The sequence below is a fragment of the Leishmania martiniquensis genome, chromosome 17 (genome assembly GCF_017916325.1).
Source record: "Leishmania martiniquensis isolate LSCM1 chromosome 17, whole genome shotgun sequence".
NCBI classification, from domain to species: domain Eukaryota; phylum Euglenozoa; class Kinetoplastea; order Trypanosomatida; family Trypanosomatidae; genus Leishmania; species Leishmania martiniquensis.
This window is the reverse complement of record NC_090152.1, coordinates 340804-366374: the sequence shown is the minus strand read 5'-3', so window position 1 is coordinate 366374 and position 25571 is coordinate 340804. Positions and strand designations below refer to the sequence as shown.

General features: G+C 62.6%; 6 protein-coding genes across 6 annotated transcripts; all 6 read left to right on the top strand.

Moving 5' to 3' along the window:
• Positions 1-277: 277 nt before the first annotated feature.
• Positions 278-1603, top strand: LSCM1_05553 (uncharacterized protein; the record flags this gene model as incomplete). The annotated part of the gene is made up of 1 exon (XM_067323006.1): positions 278-1603. The coding sequence occupies one exon, from the start codon at positions 278-280 to the stop codon at positions 1601-1603; it is 1326 nt and encodes a 441-aa protein (XP_067179641.1).
• Positions 1604-3649: 2046 nt separating this feature from the next.
• Positions 3650-9067, top strand: LSCM1_05552 (uncharacterized protein; the record flags this gene model as incomplete). Its single annotated transcript, XM_067323005.1, has 1 exon — positions 3650-9067. One exon carries the CDS (start codon positions 3650-3652, stop codon positions 9065-9067), a length of 5418 nt encoding a protein of 1805 aa, XP_067179640.1.
• A 2042-nt stretch (positions 9068-11109) lies between these two features.
• On the top strand, positions 11110-14019 carry LSCM1_05551 (uncharacterized protein; the record flags this gene model as incomplete). The annotated part of the gene is made up of 1 exon (XM_067323004.1): positions 11110-14019. The coding sequence occupies one exon, from the start codon at positions 11110-11112 to the stop codon at positions 14017-14019; it is 2910 nt and encodes a 969-aa protein (XP_067179639.1).
• Positions 14020-14849: 830 nt separating this feature from the next.
• Positions 14850-18476, top strand: LSCM1_05550 (uncharacterized protein; the record flags this gene model as incomplete). The annotated part of the gene is made up of 1 exon (XM_067323003.1): positions 14850-18476. The coding sequence occupies one exon, from the start codon at positions 14850-14852 to the stop codon at positions 18474-18476; it is 3627 nt and encodes a 1208-aa protein (XP_067179638.1).
• An 839-nt stretch (positions 18477-19315) lies between these two features.
• Positions 19316-20989, top strand: LSCM1_05549 (uncharacterized protein; the record flags this gene model as incomplete). Its single annotated transcript, XM_067323002.1, has 1 exon — positions 19316-20989. One exon carries the CDS (start codon positions 19316-19318, stop codon positions 20987-20989), a length of 1674 nt encoding a protein of 557 aa, XP_067179637.1.
• Positions 20990-22746: 1757 nt separating this feature from the next.
• LSCM1_05548 (uncharacterized protein) lies at positions 22747-24840 on the top strand (the record flags this gene model as incomplete). The annotated part of the gene is made up of 1 exon (XM_067323001.1): positions 22747-24840. The coding sequence occupies one exon, from the start codon at positions 22747-22749 to the stop codon at positions 24838-24840; it is 2094 nt and encodes a 697-aa protein (XP_067179636.1).
• Between the last annotated feature and the right edge of the window lie 731 nt (positions 24841-25571).

Sequence of the window (25571 nt, the reverse complement as noted above, 5' to 3'; positions counted from 1 at the left end):
ACTCCGTTCTCTTCATGCACCCTCTTCGCTCGCTTCCGGCTGCCCATCCCTCCCTCTCCCTCTCTCTTTCTCTCTCTGCCTCCTCCTGCCACCCTCCTCCTTTTCGGTGGGACTCTCCACGTCCTATCAGTGCGCCGCTGGGTAAGACCTGTGGTCAAAGTGTTCAGTGAGTGTGATTAAGCGGGGGCGAAGGTGTGTGTGGGGGGGAGGGGGGAAGTGAACTACCCTCCTCTTGCTGGCCTGCCCAGGGGCGATAGGGAAAGCGTGCCACGTAACCATGTTGTCGCGGACAACTGTGCATCGCGCCGGCGTCCTCTCCACCTTCATTGCGAACAGCGCTCTCTATGTAGCGCACTTCGCCTCCATGCAGACCTCTGCGGGGGTCTTAATCCTCTCCGGCTGCATCTTCCGCTGTCTCACAATGCCCTTTACGATTTACGGTGACCAGTGCCTGCACCGGGTAGCCTGTGCCCTCCCAGAGCTGCAGGATGCGCACAAGGAGTACCTCGAGATCGTCGAACACCCGCGCGCTATCGTGTGGGAGAAGCGTGTCGCGGCGCAGAAGCTGAAGAACGACCGTGATAGGATCTTTCGCATTTTTCGCACCAATAACGTGAAGATGACGGCGCCCTATGTGGTCGGCTCGGCGCTGTCGTTGTACTGCCTCTGTGTGCCGGCGCAGCAGATTGGCGGGCTCTTTCAAGATGCCGGCATGGCACTCGTGAGCCCCCTTGCGGTGTCGTGGATGGAAGACGGACAGCTCAGCTTGGCGAGCGCCGACGCGACCGCCGCCGCCCTCTTCACCGTCGATCCAACCCTTGCCTTAGCGGCAGAACTGACCTGCTTCAATATACTTCGGCACCTCAACCAGCGAGTCGGCTTCAACGACCGTCTTGATGGGTGGATCAAGAACACGAAGCAGGCGGTGTGTCTTAGCCTCGGTCTCGTCGCGGCGAGCTCGGTACTGACTGACCCGCTCGCATATGCGCTAGCGCTGCCTACCTTTCACTTCTTTCCCCCGTACCTTGCGCCTGTGTGGCTCGGCATGAGCGCCTTTACCGCAGTGAAAACGTTTCTCGTCAACGGCACTGCACCTGGCCAGGCCATGTTCCGACTCCCCTCGTACCCACCACAGCACGGCACATACGGCGGAGAGAGCACGGCAGCGGGGCACGAGTACCGGCTCGCCTTTACAGGTGTGGACGTGGAGGAAACACGCAGCGTGTGGCGGACACAGAAGCGCATTCTTGATTACGAGTGCGATGTCCGTCTACATCGATTTCTAAAGTGGATGGGGCTCTTCAGTGATGTCGACGAGCTTGAGTATGAGGCTAACAAGCTCAAGCACAAACGCGCAGTTGCGCGTCAGCGGCATCTCGCCTGCACCGTGGCGAACAAGGATGCGCCTGCCATGACCCAAGCCGCCATGCGCCGTCACGCGATGCGAGGAAACAGTGGAGAAGCCGAGGAGGTGGATGAGGACAGCAGCGCCTCCTCTGTCGAGAAGGCATTGGAGCAGGTGGAGCGCGTGCAGTTGGAGGAACTACGAGACCGGCAAGCCCGCCAAGCAGCACGTGAGGCCGCGTGGAAGCAGCGTCATTAGCGCTGCAGTGCCGACCGATGGTTACTTCGGCCTGCTTGTTTCGATGATGTGGGGAAGCGAACGTCAGAGAGGAGTGCGTGCGCTTCTTGGAAGGGGGAAAGAGGGAGTGCCGATAGGGTTATTTTCTGCTGCCTTCGTCTCGACTCGGCTGTGAGCCGCCTTCTGCCCGGTCCGCCACACGTTTAGGCACACACACACACACATGCACACAGAGAGAGGGAAGAGGGGCAGCTATAGATAGACATCTTAGAAACCTCATGGAGGCCCTTCTTTGGCCGTGCCGCGTGCGTGTTTCTCTGCCCTTTGAAGCGTAGAGGGGGAGGGAGGGGAGGGAGGCAGCTGACAGATCGCACTGACGCTGCGCCCGCAAGCCGCGTTCGTCTGCCCTCTCTTTCGTTGCGGCACATCGGCTGCAGCGTGCAGCACATGCAGCCTTTTGCGCGACATGGACGGCAGCGTCGTAAAAAAAAGGGGGCCGACAACACCGCCACCACACACAAACACACCTCACTCTCCCTCTCCTCTCTTTCCTTCATCCTTTCGGCGACGGTCACTTCTTTGCACACACACACACACGCACACACACTGACCCACACCGCATGGGCTGTGGCGCGCCTCTCTGAACTGATTCTTTGGTGGGGGCACATCATTAGGCTTAGATGTTGGGCACAATAGCATACAGTGGTGCACTCGACTGCTGTGTGTGTGCGTGTCCCTGTGCCTGTGCCTCTGGCAGCGTCGTGGGTAAGTGGCATACACACACATATATATATAAAGAGTTTTTCTCCGCTGGCGAGGGGGATCGCGAGCTGAAAGCGAAAGGACACCAAAGGACAGTCATCAGCTCAGACGTCTCCCGCTTGTGTGCGCGTTCTGCTCGCTCCATATCCTTACCCGATTTTACCCCCCCATCCTTCCTCCCGCACTTCTTCAGCTTCTTTCGTCCTCTGTCTTGACAACGAGGAAGGCGTACGCGCCCCGCGATATAGTTATATATACAAACCTCTGTAACTTGTGAGCGTATGCCTGCGGGTGTGCATGCGTGACGAAGGCAAACGGCAGAATCACACCAAAGACGAACGCGCCCTTTTTTTGTTCGAGCGAGTGAGTCAGTGTAAGTGTGCCAGGTGCGTATGTATCTAAGTATGTGTATGCTTGTGTGTCAGCACCTCTTTGGATGCGTCTCCCTCCCTCCCCCTCCCCCTTCCCCGTATTCCTTCCCGGCGGCCTATGGCTACCGTCGTCTTTCCCTCACCCCAAAATTACTTCTTATATCGCCGCCACCACCACCACCACCCACCCCAACGCCCGGCCCGGCCGTTGCCGCTGCCGTTACCACGCAAGCGCAACTACCTCTCACCCTTGTGGACGTTTTATCTTCCCTGCCGATTACTTCCCCTCCCGCCCCCCTCTTCTCTCTCTTCATCTCTCTTTGAGTTGCGTGATTGCTGGGTCAGCCGGTGTCTCGAGTCGGCTGAACTTTTTCGCGCTCTCAGAGACACACGAGCGGCGAGAGGCATCGCCTCGCAGCATACACAGCGAAGCCTCCCCACTCAGTTTTCCCGTTTTCGCTTCTCATGTTGGTTTGTCGTGTTAAATTGCGTCTGTTCGTGCGTACGCGTGTTTGTAAGCAAGTGGGCTCGTGTCACTGACATCCCCCACCCACCCACCCACCCCGGTGCTCTCAAGGGCCAGTCGCTGGCGCACACACACACACACGCACGCGCGCGCGCCAAGTTGCCCCTCCGTCCCTTTGCCCTCTATCTCGTCATCGTACTTCGCCTTTCTCTCTCTCTTTCTCGCTGGGTGTGCGTATTTTCACAGCGCTTGCTGAGCTCTTCTGCTTTCTGTGGCCGCCGGTGTGTCTTCCGCCCTCGTGCGTATTCGATTGCGCCCCGCCCTCGGCTGACTTGCCGCACGCACAAAGATCGCTGACGGAGACCCACATTGCACACAGCAGCCCCATCGGGCCTGATTCCATCTCTCCCACGCACCGCGGGAGTGGTGTTCCGCAGATCATACGCTCCTACTCCCATTGCCCCCTCAATGCACGAGGGTGCGGCGTCGCCAAGCTCGCTCAGCTGCAGCGTTGGCAGCAAAGAGGCGTACTGGGGCGAATCAGAGGCCTCCCGTGCGCAGCGCCCTCCGTCGCCAGGTGCTGTTTCTCCTTTGCTTACCCCAAACACATCGGCAACGCAGCGTCTGCCGCGTCGAACCACTCCCTCATTGTCGCCGGAGCAGCAGCTGAGCCCAGCCCTTCCCCCATTGTCGCGGCGACTCTGGAGTCAGTTCCCAGCGCGCGAGCTCCCTTTCCGCGCTCAGCGCAAGAAGGGAGCTCGCTTTGTCGAGGTGGAAGAGGGGGCCACCGCTCAGCTTTCGATGTTGGACAGAAGTAATCGGGCTCATGCCGTCTATCCAAACCTTTCGATGCTTCTCGGAACAAGGACGCGGTGTAGCGAGAGCTCTCCCGCAGTTGTCCCGGAGGCCTCAACCCCATTATCTTCGTCCCCTACGCCCGTGGCGCGCCGTCTGCAGGTGTGCGCGCTAAAGGAGCCCCACGATTCGTGGACGCCGCCAGCCCCGCATACCTCACCGCCTCCACGCGCCTTCAACCCGGTGAAGCCGTCGAGCGTGGCCAACGAGAAGCAAGCGTGGAATGTGCACAGGCGTCAGGATGACGGGATGCCGTCACCCACCACCAATCGCCTCATCCCTTCCCACTGGCAGCTGCACCCCGGTGGCCCTTACTCGATCCCCATCGCATCCCTCTCCCCGGCTCCAATGCAGCACCAGGGTGCCACCTCTCCAGGAGATTCCACTGGGGTCGCCTCTGGCCGCGCCGTCAGTAGACCCACCAGCTGCTATCGCAACGGCCGCACACGCGCCGTGGTGCACCCCCCGCCCGTGTCGGGCACCGCCACGCCTCTTCGAAACTTCGGCGAGCTCTCCTCACCGGTGCCGAGAGCTTTACCCAGTAGTTCGGAGGGCTGGCCTCACAGGCACACCACCTCCCCTGTTAAACTATGGTTGCCAAAGAGGAGGAGCGTGCCGCTCTGCGCTGGCCGCAGCCCAACGTCTCTTGAGCCAAGTGGCACGCGTCACTTCACCAGCTCTGCGGAGAGCGCGTCAGTGCGCCAGGAGCTGTTGACCCTCGATCAGGACACCGTCCGTGCCGCCAGTGAAGCCGCCGTATCGTCGGCGCACTTCATGCGGACGTCGGAGCGGTGCAGCCACCACCGTTACAGTGTCAGCCCAAGCCCCGTGTATGATGTTAATCCCACCCGCGACCCCTCGACCGCGTCAGCAGATCAGCGGCGTCCACTGCAGCCCCTTCACGGGCTACTGCAGCTCTGGTCCTCCGACACGACAGGCAAGCGTTTCGGCAGTCACTCCCTGGTGAGCACAGCCCCCCGGGGTGTGAGCCGTAGCAACAGCGGCTACACGGCAGACCAGGGCGGCTGGTCAGCCTTCTCTATGCCGCCCCCAGGCGTGATGGGAATAATGCCATGTGATGAGGTGGTTCGCCGCTTAGGTGACGAGAGTTTGCAGAGTCTCCCCGACCTTCTTCGGTCACGTCAGCAGTCCCAGCCATCGCGTCCTTCGCTCACCGCCTCCATGCCGCTGCGGGCCCGATCCCTCACAGCAAGCGGCATGGATGACCACGTGGCATGCTCTTCTCTCACACTGCCGGTACGGCGCGAAAGTGCAGATATGCTGGCTGACTCTCGCTGCTGCACCCCTTCGCTCCTCATTTGGGAGCAGCAGCAGCAGCAACGGCAACGAGCGCTTTTGACGGGCCACCGGACGAAACGCAGAACCGCTAGTACGCCGGAGCGAGGCCCCATCGGCCACGAAGTCAACCTCCGCAGTCGGCGCTGCAGGTCGGTAGCCAAAAGCTCCATCTTCGCCGTCAGTGGCAGCCGGAACGGGAGCAGGCGGTGCAGCTACTGCTCGGCGCCACCGGCGCCCGCGCGCACCAATGTCGATTCGACCACATCGTTGAACGCACGCACGGTACCACCACCGCTGCCGTGGTCGACTGAAGATGCGCTGCACTGGATTGGTAATCAACTCACGCCGCAGGAAAAAGAGGACATGCTGTCGTGCGACGCGGTATACTACTACGGGCCTCCTGTGCAGCTGCACACGACGCTCGGCGTAGCGAATCGCACGGCACCTCCGCCCCTTACACACCACATGGCGGGGGAGACTGGAAGCATCGGCAACCTTCCAAAAAGTGGGGAGGAAATGGCCTCCCCAACGGACCCCTCCTCCTCGTACTTCCCAATCACCCTTGGCATGCACATACGCTTTCGGTATGAGGTGCTGGAGGTGCTGGGGTTCGGCACGTTCAGCATCGTCGTGCATGCCGTTGATCACGCAGCCTCACCTCTCTCGCCTGAGCGGCATTGTGCGCTGAAGCTGATTCGTCGCGAGTCGCTCTACCAGAAGGCGGCACAGTCGGAGTGGGCCGTCTGCGAGAAACTGAAGGAGTGCTGCGCGTCCATGCGTCCGTGGAGTGAAAGCAGGTTTGGGGAGGATGCGGCCAGGGCCACCACCGGCCATCGCTCCAAGGTGTCTGGGCATCACTGCAAGCCCTCTGCGTCGTTTCAATCAGCGTCGATGTGGCTGTCCACAGTAGACCAGTGCACGCTGCGCCTTGCCTCGGTGCTCACCCCACGCAGCCGCTTCGAATACCGTGGCTACCACGTCATCGCCCTCCCTCTTCTTGGCTTCAGCGTGCGCGACGTCGTGGAACTGCAGCGCGAGTCACAAGAAGCGAAGGCCAGCCACGCCGCTAGCGCGTCCTCTTCCCCGCTGCCCGCTGACGAGCCGCTCGCGCAGGCCGACGGCCCAGCGGCGGCGACTTTACCAACCGAGGTGGTCAAGAGTGTTCTTGCGCAGCTCGTGCGTGCCCTTTGCTTCCTGCACCACGGCGCGCACATCCTCCACGGAGACGTCAAGCCAGAGAACATTGTATTTGTGGATCGCTCTGCGAGCGAGGCCAAGAGGAGCGTCAGCAGCCATCTTGTTCCGGGCAGCTCTGCAAGTCTACAGCCCCCGCCGAGCCTGCCTTCGCAGCAGCAGCAGCAGCAGCACCAGTTGCTTCAGGCGCCTCTCCCGCGCAGCGGTGATTCAGGTGCCCTCTCCTCTCCGCCCAGCATCCACCCCTTCCGTAAGCTGAGCTTCGGTTTCCCGTCGTCGTCGCTTTTGAGCACGGCGGCGCCCCCGCCTCCCCTCACACACAGTGGCCCAGTGCCCCGGCGCCCCCTTACGACGGAGTACGTGGAGAGGCGCCCCCACGCGGAAGTCGACCAGCACGAAAGTGTCAGCAGCAGCATGTCAGCATGCTCTTCATCTCTGGCGTGGCTGACAGCCCCGCACCCGCCTCCACGGGCCACCGAAGTCGCCGGTGGTCCTGACAGGGGCGTCGCGACGATGAGCCGCAGTCACAGCCTACAGCAGCTTGATGGCGAAGGGGCGAGCAGCGCCCCGTGGCATGCCTCCGGCGCAGATGTGCATCAGTGTATCACCAGCGGCCCACCAGTTTCCTTAGCAAGCCGGTCGGTCGATATGACAGACAGCCGCACTGGTGTCCTAACCTCCTCCCCGCTCTCCACGTCAACGGGGCTAGGATTCCTTGGGGAGGGGGGGAGGGGGGGGGCAGCGGGCATGGGCCTCAGCCTCGGCGAGCCACCGAACCGCAGCAGCGGCAGCAGCCAAGCTGCGAGTGCTAGATTCGCACGCGGCTCAGGCCATGACAGTCGCGGTGGCGATGAGGCAAGCAGCATTGTGACATCCTCGGCATATCCTCGGCTGCCTTACGCTTTGCTGCATGCAATGGCTGCATCAACAGCTACAGGAACCTCGTCTCGGATTGCTCTCATCGACCTTGGTCACGCCCAGCCCATCCTTCCCGGCACCACTGGCACCACCTTCCCTCTTCAGTCGCCGTCCTACCGCTGCCCTGAGATGGCTCTTCGGCTGCCATACACCACCGCCATCGACATGTGGTCGGTCGGCTGCGTCCTCTATGAGCTTCACACGGGCCGCGCCCTGTTCCCCGACGCTTGCGACGATGCCACGATGCTGCAGTCGGCGGTGCAGACACTTGGTATGCCAGACGCAGCCTTTCTCACTACTGTGAAAGTCTGCTGGAGGAAGTACAAGCAGCAAAAAGCGAGCACACCCGAGGCATCCGCGCGCGCGCAGGGCGATGCGGCCTCACACGACACTAGCCCACAAAGGCTGCAGCTGCCCTTGTGTCAGCCTCGACCGCAAGAGCCTCGTGCAGCCGTAGACGGTGAGAACACAGAGCAAGACGAAGAGTCCATCATTGTGGAGCGGTGCTGGCGCGAGTTCATTCATGTGCTGAACAATGCCGCGGAGCGCCAGCGAGAGCACGAACGACGTCTCAAATCCCAAGAACCATTGGCCACCTCACCAGTCATGGCAAGCTTCCCGCAAAGTCCGAGGGGGTCACGCTCGCCCCTTACAAACGGCGGCAGCGGCACGACGACGTGGGAAACGGCAGAGCAGCTGGCGCTGTTGCAGGTAATGTTTCCCAGCGGAAAAGTCCACGAGTTCGAGCAGTGCTTCTCTTTGCCTAGTGAGTGCGACTGGCACCAGTACGCATGGGTAGACTTCCTGCTGGGGTGCCTCTACTGGAACGCCGGGGAGCGGCTCACGGCGACGGAGGCGCAGACCCACCCGTATCTCGCGATCAACTTTGCTCCTGATCTGACAGTCGCAGCCCCCGTCGCCGCCAAGATCACCGGCAAAGCAGCGACGATGGAGCGAATCGCCGCCGTTGGTGACGCAGCGGCGAGCGCCTCCGGCCCCCCTGCCGACTCTAGTGACAGGCGTCCGGGAAGGGCAGCGGCCTCTGTCATACGCTCCACGCACTGCTCGGGCCTCTATTACCTCCGTCGCCACCCTCTGACGTCTCGTCTTCTCCAGTTAGCCGCAGGGACAACCAGTCGGCCCGGCAGTCCGAACAGCAACTGCTCCACCGCCAGCGAAGATGCCGCATTGCTCTTGAAGCCGCTTCTGATGAGCCCCTCCGCCATTGTACCGTTCGAGCTCCCCTCTAGCAACCGCACGGCGCCGTCGGCGCGCCTGTGGGAGGAGCATCAGCATCCCTTTCAGCAGCAAGAACAGAAGGCCATTCATTCCCAGCAGCTGTCGCTCTGCTATGACTCGGCCCCCGACATCCACTCCATGTTACAGACCCCGGCCGAGCGACGGACTCGATCGCCGCGTCACCATAGCCACTACCCCCGGAACTCCTTCGACGACGCGGAGAGCTACCCGTTCCACGTCGTCTTTTCCGAAAGCGACCACGGCACGGAGAGCGCCGTCGTAGTCTCAACCGAGTCATCTGTGCGCGCAAACACCGGGAGCACGCACAAGCCACGCAGTGACGTTCATCCGTCAGAAGTGATGGTGTTGCCTCTAAGCTGAGACGGGCCCTCACGACCGAAACAGCGCCGACCAAAGAGGGGGGCCGCCTCTCGTTCGCTGTCCCTCCCGTCCACGCACACAGACACAGATATATACATATATATATATATGTGTGTGTCTAATATGTTGGAAGCCTCATGTACGATATTCAGCACGAAGGCGCGTGTCATTGTTGCATCCCTCTCTCACCTCCCTCCCCCTCCCTCCCCCTTCAGGCACACCCTCTGGGTGGTCTCTGTATACGTTCGACTGGTCATCGTCATCGTCATTGTATGCGAGCAATGTGCCTGAAAGAAGATGGTGTGATGTACGTGCGGAGTGTGCGATGAACGTCGTCGTCGTCTCTGTTGTACGTGTGGACTTCGCTCGCACGCCATCTTCGTTGTTTGCCGATGATGTTTGCTCGGTTTCAAAACGGTCACGTGACATGTCGCCGTCGCTGTCGGCTTGAGGGGGGTGGATAGGTGCCGGGCTCTCTGCCTCCCCCATTACCTTTTCCCTTTCGGCATGCACACAAAGCCCACAAGCGCACCGCCACAACGTTCCCAAGCAACGACACCATACGACGGGTAATGCGGAGCTGGTAGGCGGGAGGGCGTGCATCGGTGACTGCCGCCTCAGCCCCTTCCCCTGTCGCTCAGCATTTCTCTTTGGTCATGGTTTGTGAGTGTGTCTGTCGGTCTCCCTGCCCACACACGCGCGCACACGCACACCATCTTCCAGTGTTTGCTTCCTTTCCCTCTTCATGTACAGCACTCGGAGAGGCTCAGGAGAGGGAAAGAGGAGCGGCAAATGTGTGTAGCACTCCTGCGTAGCTGTTGCGCTCTCGCCTCTCTTCTAGACGCCCCCGCCGTCGAGTATTCTGTGCGGCCGTGCCCCCCCCACCCCAAACTATTCCCTCTCTTCCGTCTGCCATGCGCTCCACCTCCAATACCCGTCGGCCATCCTCACCCCCGATAGGGCACACGCTGTGACCGCTACCGCACCCTCGCCATGTTTGGCTTTTGTTGACTCAGCGTCTGTGGCGTTGTATCGCACACACACAAACACTTACACACACACACAGAGAGAGAGAGAGAGACACCATCATGCATCGAGCGCACATCCAGCGACTCAGCTCAGACGATGCCGCGGTACTGCGTGCCGGCTGCGAGTTTCCAACCTTCACGGACGCGTTGGCGCGCGTCGCACAGGCTGCATTGCCAGAGCTCGAGGCGCAAGTCGGCGAGACACTGCTTTCGGGCAATGGTGGCGCCGCCGCGCACGACGTGGCAGTGTCACTCTGCCTCCCAGCGCTTGCATGGGATATCACACGAACGCACGTTCTGCCAAAGACGGTCGAGCTGCGAAGAAGAGCGCCGGTAGCGGCAGGCAGTGATGTCTTGCGCTCAAGAGCAGTGGCATATACAGATCAACAAGGACAAGCGGAGGCACAAGCTAGTGGACTTGAGCTATTGGGACGCCTGGCAGCCATTTGCATTGATGTGTCCGTAAGTGTCTGGCTGGAGGTAGTGGAGAGCGCCGAGGCAGACGGGGATGCTTGCCCAGCTGAGGAGTTCGCCAGCAGCAGGGAAGCTGTTGATGGTGGGAAAGCCGATGGTGTAGCAGCGCGCCTATCGCACCCGTCGCCATCCTGCCTTGTTGTGCGCCCTCTTCTCCCGGAAACGCGGTGGCACTGCGGCCAACAGCTGCCCCTCGCCGACAAGCACGTGCGCAGAAATCGACAGGCTACCCTCAACCTTTCATGCCATGATGGTGTCGGTGGCGCTTCTCCCCACGGCCGTCCCCAAGACGTTTGTGGTAAAGCGAGACAACGATGCAGCGTGTCAGTGCGCCTCATCACCGTGTGCCGAGTGCGCGGGCTATTCTACAACCTGCCAGTGCGCCAGGCACCTTTTGTAGCACTTCTCGGCCCCTGCGGCTACGGTGCTCTCAGCGGCAGCAGTGCTGTTTCTGCCGGTGCTAACACGACTCTAAGTGAGGGCGATCGTGAGGAGCTGCTTCTCCACCGCGCCCGGTGGGCCTCCAAGTCGGCTTCTGCCATGCGTGCACGGCGGGAGGAGCAGCAGCGCCTCGTGGCGGTCGTGTTCCAGACGGCGGTGTGCACGCTGTTGGCGCCGCTCTATCTGACCGACACACCTCTCGGTGCGAGTGGAATGCGAGACGTGTCGCTCGCCCAGGACTCTTTGCGGGCTCAATGCGCCTCTGTGTTCTCCGCCACGATGATCACGCAGTACGACTGCTACGGTGATGTGAGTGCTGGCCGGCGTGCGCCACCTGAAACACGCCCTCTGCGCCCTCTCGCGCTCTCCACACCGCTTCGCTGCACCTCTGCCCCGCGCACAGGTCGTCGTGGCGGTGGCATGCACCCTGACTCCATGGCGGCAGCGGGACTGCGCGTAGACCGCCACGGCCTATACAGCGGCGCCCTCTGGGTGTGTCAGGCATCACGAGGGGCAGACGTTGGCGGAGGGACGGGGTGCCGAAGCGCACGCGGCGAGGCGACGGCACGCCTTCTGTGTGACGCGTTCGGCATCTTGCTGCCGGGGCCTTCACCTGCCCCATCATCGGCCGCCATCCTTGCAGAGCTGCGTGCAGGACGATCGTCACCAACTGTGGCCGCCCCCAGTCGAGAAGACGGTGTATGGTCCCCGGAGGAGATGGCGGCAAAGGGTGCGTTCACAGAGGTGGTGGTGCGGCCTGGTCACTTCGCGGTCCTCTTCACCACCCATCCTACCTCGGGCGCTGCCACCTTCACTGAGCGTCATGTGACCTTCCCCATGATACTCGTGCGAGATGATCGAGCGCACCCTCAAGACGGCGATGGCGTTCGCAGTCAAACAGCTCCACCACCGGCGTGGCGACCGACCCATTGCCGTGTGCTGGAGCCTACGCACTGGGCCTACGACATTGTGGCCACCAGCGCACGTCGGCGTCGCCACGGCGCACCCCCGCTCTCTGGGGTGTCAGGCTCCGTGGCAGCAACAGCAGGAGTCCCGGTATTTGTGTTCGTCAAGAGTGTGTATGTCCCCGCTTCTATCTCTGAGGCTCGGCAGCGAGCCCGACACGGAGATTCCGCACAGCAGACTTTTGCACAACTCTACGGCGAAGCGCTGCAGCACCTCACCGGCGGCTGGCGAGGGTGTGATAGTGACGGTAGCCCTCTTAAGCGGGACAAGAGCGTTCTGCCGGCCCAGAGAACCCCTCTGCACGCGGCCACGACAAATCAGCAGCGGCCCTCTCTCAGCCCGCACCACGTGCCTGTAGAGCAGAACGCTGCGGAAGTGCAGTTACGCGTGCGGTACCTCTGCCAGCGAGTGCTGGAAGCCGCCGCGGTAACCGGGACGCAGTCATACGTGCCGGCGCCGCCCCCCACGAGGCGCAGCTGCTTGACTGCGAGTTTAGAGGATGCTGCTGGTCGTACAGGCACTCTGCATCACGTTCGACTCCGCCCCGCCTCGCTGCTGTGGTCGAGCGCCACTGGACGCGAAGTGAGCTCCTCGGCAGCTGCTCCGCGTCGCACCCCCGTCACCCTCAATCTCAGCCTGCACCGTGTCATCAGAGAAGAAAAAGGGGAGCAAGCAGCACGGCATACGCGCCCCCCTTTGGCAGCAGCGCGCCCCTGTCTCGAGTTGCACGGCACTACGCAGTCCCCACTTCCTCGGCAGGCCTTAAACACAGAGGAAGGGCTGACGCGAATGCGGCACCTGCTGGATACGGGGCGAGGGAGTGCCCTACGCCGATTGCCCCGCGCCTTTGCGGCGCCATGTCGATGGCTCCCACAGAGGGGAGCCGGCACAGGCTTCGAAAACAGCGGCACTGATGCCGCCGACGGCGCCACACCAGCGGTCTCGGCCGAGGGCACGCCACCAATCACCACCATCTTCTCAGCGGATGTGTCGGTTCTCCAGTGGGCGCGCAAGTTTCTGATCATCACCTCCCCCACCACCCCGCAGCATGCATTCAGGTCGACCTGCGGCCCAGAAGCAGCTCTCCCCCCGGGTCCAGTATGCCACCCTAAGCCACACGCACTGCAGTGGTGGGTCGCCGATCAGCACGCGGTTCACGAGCGGCTGCGGCTGGAGTTCTTTCTCTGCTTCGCGGACACCTACGTGTGTCATCCTGAGCTGCCCCCCTTGTCGGAGTGTGCCGCGAGTGAGTGCATACTCGCAGGGTCTGGTGCTCTCCCGCAATCCGCTCTGCTTGCCTCCTTGTCGCTTAGCCCCCACGCACGTACAGCACTGGCGCGCCGCCATCGCGTTGCACAGCTGATGTGTTCTCTCGCAGGCACAGCTCACGCGTCTTCGCCGAGTGCGTCGTTGGCGGCGGCGTCATTTCCTCTGTTCCTGCCTGCTGAGTGGCGCCTGCGTGTGACAGCCGTGGAGGCACATCTGCGTCAGTGGGGATGGCGGTTCCGTCACGAGGGTGTGGCAGGCGTACAGCAAGGAGAAATGCTGAGTGGCAGTGCGGCTGCGTGGGCCGACGACGTACGTGCCGACCAGTCTACACGTTTGCGCGCTCGACACTCACTAGCCACGGCTGTTGTTGCATGGCCGCGTTTGGAGGTGGAGGGGGTCGTGTGCCACGTCACCTCCACGCAGGCCCTGCAGCAAACGGTGGAGGAGCTCGAGGCGGTGAGTGCCGCAGCGAAAGTGGGGCTCGACGTCGCTTTCATGCCACTGCAGACCACTGGCACTGACCCCGCCTCTTCGTGTCGCCGCTGCCCTGGACCATCGCAGGCACCGCGCTCCTCGGCGCCGTCTTCGCTGCCCGTCCCCTCCGTGTTCCTCGACTTCCTCATCTCGCGCTCGTGTCGTGGAGCCGTCATGTTTGGCGACCTTCTTCGCCCCGCCTCAGCGCGCTCTATGGTGGCCGCGCTAGACTGCGTCGAACAGTACTACGTGTGCTCGCACGGCCGCCCCTCCTTCACCCACCTCACCCCCGCAAAATAGCAAGGGAGGCGAACGCCGAGCTCCCCCGCGCGCCCTTCTCTCTCTCTGTCTGTCGGACTGCCACCTCTGCTCTCATGTCTGCTCCGTCAGCCAAAGCGCTAGCACCTCAGCGAAACGGAAAAAAGGGCCGTCGAATCAGCGCGCCAGAACTGCTTCACCGTCGCCCCCACCCCTTCTGCCCACGTCACCTCCTCACCTCCCCTTGCGACGGGGGGTCCTGAAACAGAGATCGATTCGGGCACGAAGACGATAGATGGGGACGGGCGGCGGTAGTGGTGGATGTGCATGGCGTTGCAGCTCAATGCCGGACATGCACGTGTCCAATTCGAGTGATTTCAGGGGTCGACGGTTACTCGGCGCCACCCACGCCCCATGCCCACGTACTCGTCTCCCTCTCTATGTCCTCTCTCTATACATGGCCGGTCTTTTCTTTTGCGGCGCACTCCACGAGATGGCACGCGCACACGCATACGAGCAGAAAAGCGTAAGCGTGAGAGGGAGGGGGGAAAGACACGGCGGGGACGTGTAACGTGTCCGCATACGTACACACCGCCACATAGACGTGGTGCGAAACAGCTTCTTCAGCATAGACCCCTCTCTCCCTCCTGCGTGTCATCGGTTCTTTCATAGAATGCGCAGATACACGCACACACATACACACAGGCCCCCTCTCTTCACGTGATCTGAATCGTCTTGGGGATCGCTTCCAGGCCAACACAGCTGCACCACTCTCACGCCTGGTCTGTTGGATCGGTGAGCAGTGTCCAGCCCTCCTCCTTCACCAGCCCACCCACCCCCACACACATACACATACACACACGCGCGCAGAGATGAGTACCGCGTCTGCAGCTGACGGATGCGTGTGCTCGCGGCTCGGCGATGCGTTGAAAGCTGAGCCATGCACGGAAGACGAACGCGGTCAGCATCTGCAGAAGGCATCTCGTCGCCAAGACGTCATTTCTTCGGTGTCCGCGTTGGGCCTTCTCGCACTGTGGCGGCCTTCCGCGGTGCCGTCGTCTCGACACGCTGTCGCGCTCACAAACGTCAAACAAGCAGAGGAAGCAGAAGGGGCACAGTCGCCTTCCTCTGCTTCACCACTGTCCGCACAGGCTGTGCCGACTCACGACTCCGACCAGCCTCTCGGCGCCCTATCCATCGGCTCGGTCGTCTTTGCGCCCTATCGCGTCCGCGCGGAGCGTCAAGTGCGCGGTGGCCCGTCGGCGTGTGCAAGCGGCGGCATTTCCACTGGATCTTCGACCGCCGCGGTGACGCCCCAGCCAATGTCGCCGCCGCCTCCTACCTATCACTTGCATTACGCGCTCGCCGAGGTGACCGGTATTCAGGTGATGGCTGGTACAGTCACAGTGTCTTTCCTCTTCACGGATCCAGGCATCGATGACGAGGCCGTGTCGATGTACGAATGCGTGCCATGCCCACCAGCGTGTCTCTCACGGTGGCTACGCGAGGAGAACAGTGTTGCTCCACCCCGCTGCTCTTTGCTGGAGCGTGTGTTGCAGGTCACCCCGCAGGACGGGCCACTCCCGGTGAATGACGTCTACCGCGCTCTCCACGCGGCCCCCTCCACGCTTGCCTTCGCACCGGAGTCATCACCGTTGTCGGCGCAGCGGCAGCGGCAGCAGGAGCGTTGCGTGGCACGACTCCGTCGACTCTACTGCCTCAGCGATGACGACGACGAGCCGACGCACGCGAAGATGGCGCGCAACTGCAAAGGTGTGGCACAAGGGGCATCAGAACAAGACACGGCGGCGATACCTGCCGCGCTGAATCCCACCGCCACGACTGCCACCCCCTCCCCGGCGGCCCGGCGATCTCCTTCGGCCACTACGGCTGACAAGGCAGCTTTTCCGGCCAGCAGCGCTGGGGTGACGGCTCTTGCTACGTCACTCCCCACCATGCTGGCCCGCTACGTTGCCCCGACGAGTGTACACGTTTTTTTCTCTGGCATCTTCCAGCAGGTCAACGCGTACATGGAGCAGCGCTGCAGCCGCCGCCGCCGCTCGCTCACCGACCCCGCGGCGGAGCCCTCCCCTCCTGCTCGGCAACTTCGTGGAAGCGTCCTTGCCGCCCACGCAGCGTCCGTGCCACCGCTTGTCCTTGTCATCTTCGACAGCTACGCCACGCTGCGTCGCTTTCACGCCTTCATGACGCTGCGTGGCCACGTCGTGCAGCTGCTCGACGGCACCCACGTAGGCCGCGCTCTGCCGTCGCCGTCAACCTCGCACGCCTTCGGGGCACAGTGCAAGGTCTGGCTTTGCATGCTGCGTGACGACACTGGAGAAGAATGTGCAGAGGAAGAGGCCAAGAGGGGGAATGGTGCCTCAATGACAAGGGCCGGCGGTGAGGAGGCGAGCGCGGAGGTAGTGGCCTTCATGGAAGCACAGCTGCGCCGTTTGCTCGCAGCCGCCCCACCGGTGGACTCGCTAGTCAGCTTCAAGGAGCACGTCACGCAGCAGCAGCAGCAGCAGCAAGTAGCGGAGCACCATGAGTTGGTCGTACCGCATCAGCACATCACAGCAGAAGCAGTGCTCCAGCGCCTCATGCCGCACCTCGTGGAAGACCGCCTAGTGTGCCTGTTGCAGGACGTCCCAGCACCGTCGCCACCACGGCCAACGTCGGCTGCTGGCACCCTGGATGTCTCCTCCACAGGGACAAAGCAGCAGCAGCAGCAGCCATCCACGGCACCCACGGCAGCCGCAACGACTGTTGTCAAGGTGTCCGGTGCCGTCTTTGGCGACAACAAGGTTCTCGTCCCGTGCAGCCCTGAGCAATTAACCCTATTGTCTACCGTGTGGGCGAGCACCCCTCCACCACTCTGCAAGGGGACGGGCGACGGCGTCGTCGCTCAGCGAGACGGTGAAGCGGCGGCGACGCGCAACAGCTCCCCCGCCACGAAGGCTGCCCGAAAGCGTCCGCGAGTGGCGGAGACGGCCGGCACCGCATCCGAAACGGCTGCCGCAAGAACGCAAGCGCTGACCCCAGCTCTGCTTGAGCGGATCGCCCTTGGCAGCTTCACAGACGCTGCGGCAGCGACGCTTTTCGACATCTTTGCGGACGCCACGGCGGTTGTTGTGAAGGCGCCTGACACCCCCCTGGCAGATGTGCCCACCACAGTGGGCGATGCGCACCGCGGCAGCGGCGATCGATGGGGCGCCGCAGAGGTGCTGAGCAGCATCGAAGACCTTTACGTAAAGTGGTGCGTCGACCCATCGCGGTTTGGCGAGGCGTTCCCGGTGTTTGCGGCGGTGTACGCACTGGTGGCGGACGTCTTCGCCAGTGCGGGTCGCTTCCGAGCCGGCAGGGCGCGCAGCAGTAGAGGGCGGGGCGCCGGCATTCGAGACGATGGGCCGCAGCAACTCGCAACCGGGCCACTGGAATCTACCCCGCCACCCGAACAAGACGCCGAGGCGACGGGGCCGGCGGCAGCGCATGGGCGCCCACCGGCAACGCCCACCCCCCGCAAAGCTCCCTGCTGCTGTGTTGGCACGCTCTTCGGCTCCCTTCCCCGCATTGCGCTAGTGCTCCCACGCGGGAACCCAACCCACCACCCCAACCTCGGCACAGAGCAGTACCTACGAACGCTCCGCGCCTTCTTTTCGCCGTGGGCGGTGCACGAGATCACCTCCCCGGCCTCTTCTGCGGCCGTCAGCTGCCCGGCACCGGTTCTGTGGCATCAGCGTGGCGGTCTTCTCCTCCTCTTTTGCGACGAGGCGACCACCCAGTTGGGTGCCTTGCAGGACGAGGCTGACGTGGTGATCGCGTGTGGCAAGGCAGCGGCTGCGTGGGTGGCAGCAAATAGTGCGACGAGGGTCCGAAACGGCGACAGTTGCCCTACCGCTGCCTCTGGTCCGGTGCTGTTCGCCGTCATCTCAGAGGCGGAGGTGGTGGCGCCGATAGACCACCTCACGCACCTGTGGCTCCCCATCACTCTCGCTTCACCCGCGTGCATTAGAGAGGGTCACGCGTCAACTTCCGCGGACAGGCTCGAACAGCGCGGTGAGTGGCCACCCGTGTCGAGCGAGGAGACGTCGCGCGCCGAGCTGGAGGAAATATGGAGACTCCTCGTTGCCACAGTTGGCGCAGACGGGAGCGTTGATGTGTCTGCACACCCGTCATCGCCACTACAGCGGCAACACAAGCAAAAACACGGCCAGATACTGCGCAGTGCCGGTGCGACTGGTCGCCGACTTGACCACGTTGAGGCGCTGCCTAGAACCCTGCGGCAAGCAGTAGTTCTCTGGCGTCACCTCCAGACCGCAAGAGGTAGTGTGAGCGGTACGCAGCGCCAAAGCAGTGCGTCATCATCGCAGCTCGACAGCGAAGGGCCGTGGGGCACGCTGCAAGCAATCGTGAAAGAGATGGCACTAAGCTGCGTCACGGCAACGCCAGTCCGCATGACAGACGTGACACTCATACGGAGCAGTGGTGACAGGATGTGAGCCCAACAGAGACATGCGCTAGCGGGGGGAGAGGGGCAGAAGGCGAGGGCGGCGGAATCGCCCCGTCTCTCTCTCTGCCTGCCTGCCTGCCTGTGTGTGTGTGTGTGTGTGCACGTCTCCGGTCCGTCTTGAGCTGCAAATGTGTGAGGTTGTGGACAGGCCGTCGTCTGCGTGTGTGGCAGCTCATCTCTTGTCTTCTGGTACGTGTGCGTAGGTGCCGCATGTGTGGAGTGTCCCTTCTTAAGCCCTCCCTAAGGAGGGGAGGGGAGGATAAAGCAACCGAAAAGGGAGGGCGTGTGAAGCGCACCAAAAATGCGATGGCCGCGTGCGTCGTCACGTGCGGCCGCCGCTTTGTCGATTCGCTGCCCCTCCCACACACGCGCAGACACGTACACACGCAAACGCCTCTCTGCATCTCGGCGGTCCACCTTTGCCGTCATGCTTCGACTCAGCTTTTCACCGCATCAGGCACACCCTTGTCCCTCCCTCTCCTTCACTCGCTCTCTACGCCCCCGTTTCCTCTGCGCGCGGGCGGGCGACGGCGGCGGCGGCGGCGATGGTGGCGACACCCGACAGCCTGTCCGCCTTCCCTCCCCCCTCATCCCATCCACTTTCCCATACGCACGCATGCACAGGTGCTAAGTGTCCACCGCGCCCGGCTGTCGCATCTTATTCAGCTTCATCCCTTCACTGCTGTTTCCCTTATATTCTACCTGGCCTTTGCACGCCATCGCCCTCTGCCTCATTGCCATCGCTCTACGATTCCTTCCTACCGATAAGCCGCTCTCCTCCCCCTCCCATCAGTCTCTCCCTCTCGGTAAGTAGGTGGGTAGGTAGCAATGTCGGCGTCCACCATGGAGCTGTTCACCAGCCAGGGCACCCTCTATCAGTACGCTGGGAAGGAGGGCGAGCGCCCCTACTACGAGCCTCTCGGCGACGTCGACAGTTTCACCATCTCTCTCCTGAAGCGCAAGAAGACGTCAGTCGCCGCCAGCAATAACGACAGCGGTGTGGAGTACATCATCGCCGTGGCCGAGGGCGAGGAGAAGGTCTTCGAGCAACCCATCGGAGTGGACCTTCAGCTCTCCTACTCCGCACCAGCGGCGTCAGTGCACTGGCCAGCGATCATCGATGAAGAGCTGGAGACTGTTGCCTTTCGCTTCGCCGCTCCAGCGGGGCGCGCTGCGCAGGTGACGGCGCCGATGCGTATGCAGCAGTTTGTGGAGCTATACAACCGCTGCACCTACAGCCTCCTCACCGGCTACGACGAGGTGGACCCGGAGGACGAGTGGTACCAGTACCTTGGCGGCGCCACCACGTGCGAGGTCGTTAACGAAGACGCCAGCGAGCCAGTGTTCGAGTTCGACGCAGGTCATTTAACAAAGGCGAGTACCGGTGCTGGCAATATTTGCTCCGCAGAGTCGCTGCAGTTCAACCGCGTCCTCGTCCTCAAGAAGTGCAACGAGGAGGCCAGTCTGGAGATGCAGGCGCTTCCGCAGACGGAGCGAGGCTTTGACCGGGACGCCATGGAGAAGCTCGTCGTGCGCGGCGTCGATGGAACCTCCACCGGAAGTCTTCTCGAAAAGGGCGATGTCACTATGCTGCTCTTTGGCGGGCGCAACGCTGCCGTGCAGCAGGTGGACCTCGCGCGCGGCACCGTTGTGCAGGAATACAAACCGGCAGACATGCCGGTGCAGAGTGTGGCCTACGCCAATCACACAGCAGCGAGCTCGGGTCCCGTCTACACGTGCCTCGGTCGAAACGTCGCCTTCAATATCGACGTCCGCATGGACCCCCGCAGCTGCGTCGTCGTGGAAGATGGGAAGCAGCCGACAGACTACGCCTTGTCGTCGCTCCGGAAGGACTTCACATGCCATGCTACCTCGCAGAACGGCTACCTCGTCATTGGTGACGGGTGTGGGAACATCCGGCTCTACACCGGCCCACCCGGTGCGCGCAGGCCATCTGGTGGGTACTTCCCGAAAACTGCCAAGACGCTGCTGGATACCAAGGTCCCGATCCTCGACCTCGACGTCACAGCCGACGGCCAGTACATCGTCGCGGCCACCGCCTCCTTTCTGCTGTTCATTGAGACGAAGTTTGTGGACAGCCACGACAAGGAGTCGACGGGGTTTCAGAGTCGGATGGGCGAGAAAAAGCCGCAGCCAGTCATCCTGCAGCCGTCACCGGAGCAGACACTGCGCATGGGTGGGGCAAGCGCCGTGCGCTTCCAAAGCGCGAAGTTCGATCGCTTTCCCGGCACCAAGGAGCTGTGCGTGACCGCCAGCTGCGCAGACTATCTCCTGACGTGGTCGCTACGCGCCATCGTGTCGTCACAGCAGAGCGGGCGCGCGGTGGTGAACTCCGCCGTGAGGGTGGGGCAGACCGTGCTATCGACCTCTGCGAACCGTGCCTCGAACGTTGGCTTCCTTACTGGAAATGGCGTCGGAGTCGTACCCGTGCATGAAGCGAAGAGGGAGGTGAGCAGGACGTGGACGTGGGGTGCCAAGTAGGGTTGGAGGCGACTGCGGCACTGTACTTGAATGCACGTACGCAGAAAGGATTGGCCTCCCCTCCCTACCTCCCCCACCCCCTCTTTCTCTCTCGCGCTGCACTGTGCTGCCCTCGCTCGAGGCTCGCATCTGTTCCCCTCCACGGACACGTACACCAAAGCGGTTCACGGGTGCACCATGTCGAGGCCGTGCCATAGACAAAGAGAATGCCGATGATGAGCGCCCCCGCTCTCCCTCCCCCCCCCCGCGTACCCGTCTCTCGCGTTGCACGCGTCGCCGCGGGACATGAACGGCGCGACGCGGTCGGGGGGTCGATCGAGTCTGTGAGAGAGGATCCCAACGACCTTATGGTCCCTACTCTCTCGTCATAGCCACTGTCCGCGCCTTCAGAATTAGCCTCGCCTCCTCCCGGGCCTCCCCTCCCCCCTTCGTGCCCCCAGCCGTCGAGGCAGTAAGGTGGGAGGGTGGTCATGCGGCGCCGCCCTCTCGTCAGTGCGCAACCACAGAATATAGACGTATCTACGCCCTTGCAGGAAGGGTACAGTTTATTCCTGCCGGCACGGCCTCGGCGTAAGCAGCGCCATCGCGCACGCACACAGACGCATCAGAGGGCAGATCGACGGAGGCGAAGACGCTTACTCGCGCATGGCTTTGGAGTTCGGCGCGCTCGTCCTCTCCCTCCCCCCCCCTCTCGATGGGTAAAGAAAGGAGATCTGCGTGAGTGTGTGTGTGTGATCGAGGGCGCTACCGTATGTCAGCGCTTCCGTCTATCGAAGAAGAACGAGAGTGGGCGGCAGCAGCGGGCGAGAAATCGATGTGACGCCACGCGCGTCTTCGAGTATGTGTGCCTGTGTGGTGTCAAGTAGCAGCGCGAGTGCACCTTCTTTGCCTTTCCCACCACACGCACGCACGCACACACCGGTGTTCTCCTTCGCTGTCACATAGGGCCTCTTCACCCCCCCTCCCTCGGCCCTTCTGCCTCGCTCTCTGCCGGCGTGCGCTTCTCCGCCCTGACATCATGTACCTCCTTCACCGTCGCCCCCCTCCCCCTCTCTGCTCTTCCCTCCCCTCCCCTCCACCACCACCACGATCCCTCTCTCCCTCCTGCCGTCCACATGAGCACCTCCGCCGTGACAAAGGCTCATATATGCAGTGTCGTCTTCGCTTCTGTTGGATACCGCCGCCCCCTTTTTGGTCTCTCTCTCTCCCTCTCTGCCCCCCCCCACATCTTCGCTTTCCCCCCTTCACACACGTTTCGCTTGCACCCCATAGACCGCACACAACCCACCCTCCCTCCCTCTCACCCGCCAAAGGCACGAGCTGCAGACAACCTAGATTCAGAAGCATACAGGGAGGCAGACGAGCACTCCCGTTTACACCACACTGACTGTATCAGGCTCCCCGTCCCCCGCCCCCCACACACACACACCTCCTCCTCCGCCCCTCCATTCTCCGTGCGCGAGGCTCATACGCATATACCCGTCTGTCGCGCGCGCGCGCGCTCTGGTCCCCTCTTCCTTATTCAGCCTGTGATCATCTGACAAGCGCAACCCTCCGCGCGTGTTACGACGAAGACCCCCGCGCGCCTGCACAGAGTCCCTCTCTCACCCATCCACCCCTGAACAGAAGCGCACTTGCACACCGCAACTGCCACTTATAGACCGGCGCACGCAGACACACATACCCTCCCCCTCTAGACTCCACCGCTTCTCACCTGCATCCCATACCCCCCCCAAACGCATCCGCACGTCGCCGCCATGGAACGCCTGCAGCGTGTTGGTGCCCGCACCGGCCCCACCCTGGCCATCGATGCACCCGCTTCCACGTCGGAGCTTCCAAAACCAACATTCCAGCCCGGCAGCAGCATCTACGAGATCGACGCTAGCGGCCGGCTGCACCGCTTCCAGTGTGGCCGCGTGCTCGGCCGCGGCGGCTTCGCCAAGTGCTACGAGGTGACAGACGAGACCGGCACCTACGCCCTCAAGGCCGTCAACCGGGCGTCGCTGGAGAAGCCCAAGACACTGCAGAAGCTGCACAGCGAGATCAGTATCCACCGCCGCATGAAGCACAAGCACATCGTCGAGTTCCTGCGCACGTTCCGCGACCGCTACTATGTGTACATGCTGTTGGAGAAGTGTGACCACGGCACCCTGATGGACCTGCTCAAGGTGCGCCGCTTCAGCGTGGCGGAGACACAGTATGTGATGCTGCAGTGCCTCTCGGCGATGCAGTACATGCACAGCGAGTGCGTCATCCACCGCGACCTGAAGCCTGGCAACATCATGCTGGACAGAGAGCTCAATGTCAAGATCGGCGACTTCGGTCTCGCCGCAGAGCTGCAATACGACGGTGAGCGCAAACGCACCATCTGCGGCACACCAAACTACATCGCCCCTGAGATCATCGACCACAAAAGCCACGGCCACAGCTACGAGGTGGACACGTGGTCGCTCGGAGTCATCCTGTACACGCTACTGGTGGGCCAGCCGCCGTTCCAGATGGAAGACGTGGAGTCCACGTACAAGCGCATCCGCCAGTGCCGCTACGATTTCCCTGCTAGCGTGCCAGACAATGCGCGCGACCTCATCACACAGATCCTGCAGAGCAGCCCGGCTCACCGCCCCACCCTAATGGACATCCGCCAACACTCTTTCTTCTCATCATCGCCGCCGCCGCCGCTGACGCCGCCAGTGTCCTTTGCATCCTTTGGCCTGCCGGTCCCGGGCGCGGTGGCGCCCGTGCCGACAACGGCCGCAGCAGCCACCGCCACGCGCAGCGCGCGCCGCGGGTTGGCGGTGGACATGCACCACGCGCTACCGGCACCGTACGGCAAGGACCTGTTGGGTGCCCCCGCACAGCGGGAGGTGCTGCGGCCCATCAACGCCAACGTGCCGCCGCCGCATGGCTCACCGACGTCGCCGCGCCACCTCGCGAACCTCAAGCAGCAACAGGGGATGCAGGCGGCGATGCTCCCCGGCGTCGGCGCGCACGCGCGCAGCGAGACGCCACGCTGTGCACCTGCGGCGGCAGTGGTACCGGCCTCGGGGCGCTGCCCAGCGCCATCGCCGCAGCGGCGCCGCGAGGACGCCAACGCAGACGAGGAGGAGAAGCAGCAGCTGACGGCGCTGCACGACCGCCTGCACCAGACCCTGTGCGGGGACGCGGCCGGCAACGAGGTCGCTGACAGCGAGGCGCCGCCGCCGCCGGTGTGGGTGACGCAGTGCGCCGACTTCTCGTCGAAGTACGGCATGGCGTACCGCCTCAGCACCGGCCAGACCGGCGCCCACTTCAACGACTCCACTAAGATCGTGTGGGAGCCTATCACGGATCGTGTGGAGTATTACGCGCGCGTCAAGATCGAAATGCCGGCGCGCGACGGCGGCACTGGACTCTTCGCGAAAGACGAGCGGCAGGTGTTCAGCATGCACAACTACCCACCGGAGCTGGAGAAGAAGGTGACGCTGACCAAGTACTTCAAGACGTACCTCGGCCGCGTGCAGAGCTCTCCGGATAGGGTAGCGGTGGTGGCGTGCTCGCCATTCCTGCCGGCGGCACCGCCACGCTCCACCGACCCGCACGCTTCCAGCGACTTTGTGTACGTGAAGCGCTGGCTGCGCGTGGACGGCGCGCTTGTGTTCCGTCTGTCGAACAAGACAGTACAGGTGTGCTTCGAGGACGGCGCTGAGATCATCCTCAGCTCGGAGTGGCGCGTGGTCACCTACACAACACCGTCGGGCCGCCGCCGCACGCTGCCACTGAGCACGGTGGCAACGGAGTGGGAGGAGGCAGCAGAGCGACTGCGCAGCACAAAGAGCGTGCTGTACCAAGTCATCCGCGACCATTGCCTGTAGAGTACGACAACACTCGCGTGCTCGTGTGTTTTGCGAGTGGCTGCATTACCCACGCCCTCCTCGCCGCTTCTTTTATAGATTGCTTTAGACCCCTAATGACGGGGGGGCACCCCCGTACGTGCCATCTCCGGGGGCCCATTCACCACTCTGCGCAGGGGAGCCCAGGCGACCTCGAAGGATGCGCCACGTTGCGGCATGGGCGTGATGAGGGCGACCTCCAAAGCGAGGGTGGATGGGTATCGCTCGAGACAGCGGTTGTGCTTCGATGGCCGCGTCCGGCACACGGCGGGACCGCGTGTCTACGGCTGCGTCGCGCCAGGCGACGCGCACGTGGACGGGGCCTGCGCCGAGTGGCGCGCACATCTCGTGTGTGATGCTTTTATTTGCAGAGTGTGAGCGCGTAGATGGACGAAAAAAAAGGATGTCATTACGAGCTGACTTCTGTTTGGATACGCGCTCAGAGAATCTACCGCACCGCCTACGCAATGACGCGAACGCACGTGGGGAAAGAGGAAAGGACAGCACACCCCTGCAAGTGGGCGTGCGCGAGCATGCCGGCGAGGGGGAACCGCAGACATGAATTCTCGTCCACATGCACCAGAGTGCAATATCCCTGCTCTCACTTGGCTGACACTCTTCACCCCCCTCACGCTTCTCCGTAGGCGATTGACTCCGCTAGTAAAAAGTGGAGAAGTTGGGTATCGATCCCAATACCTACCGCATGCTAAGCG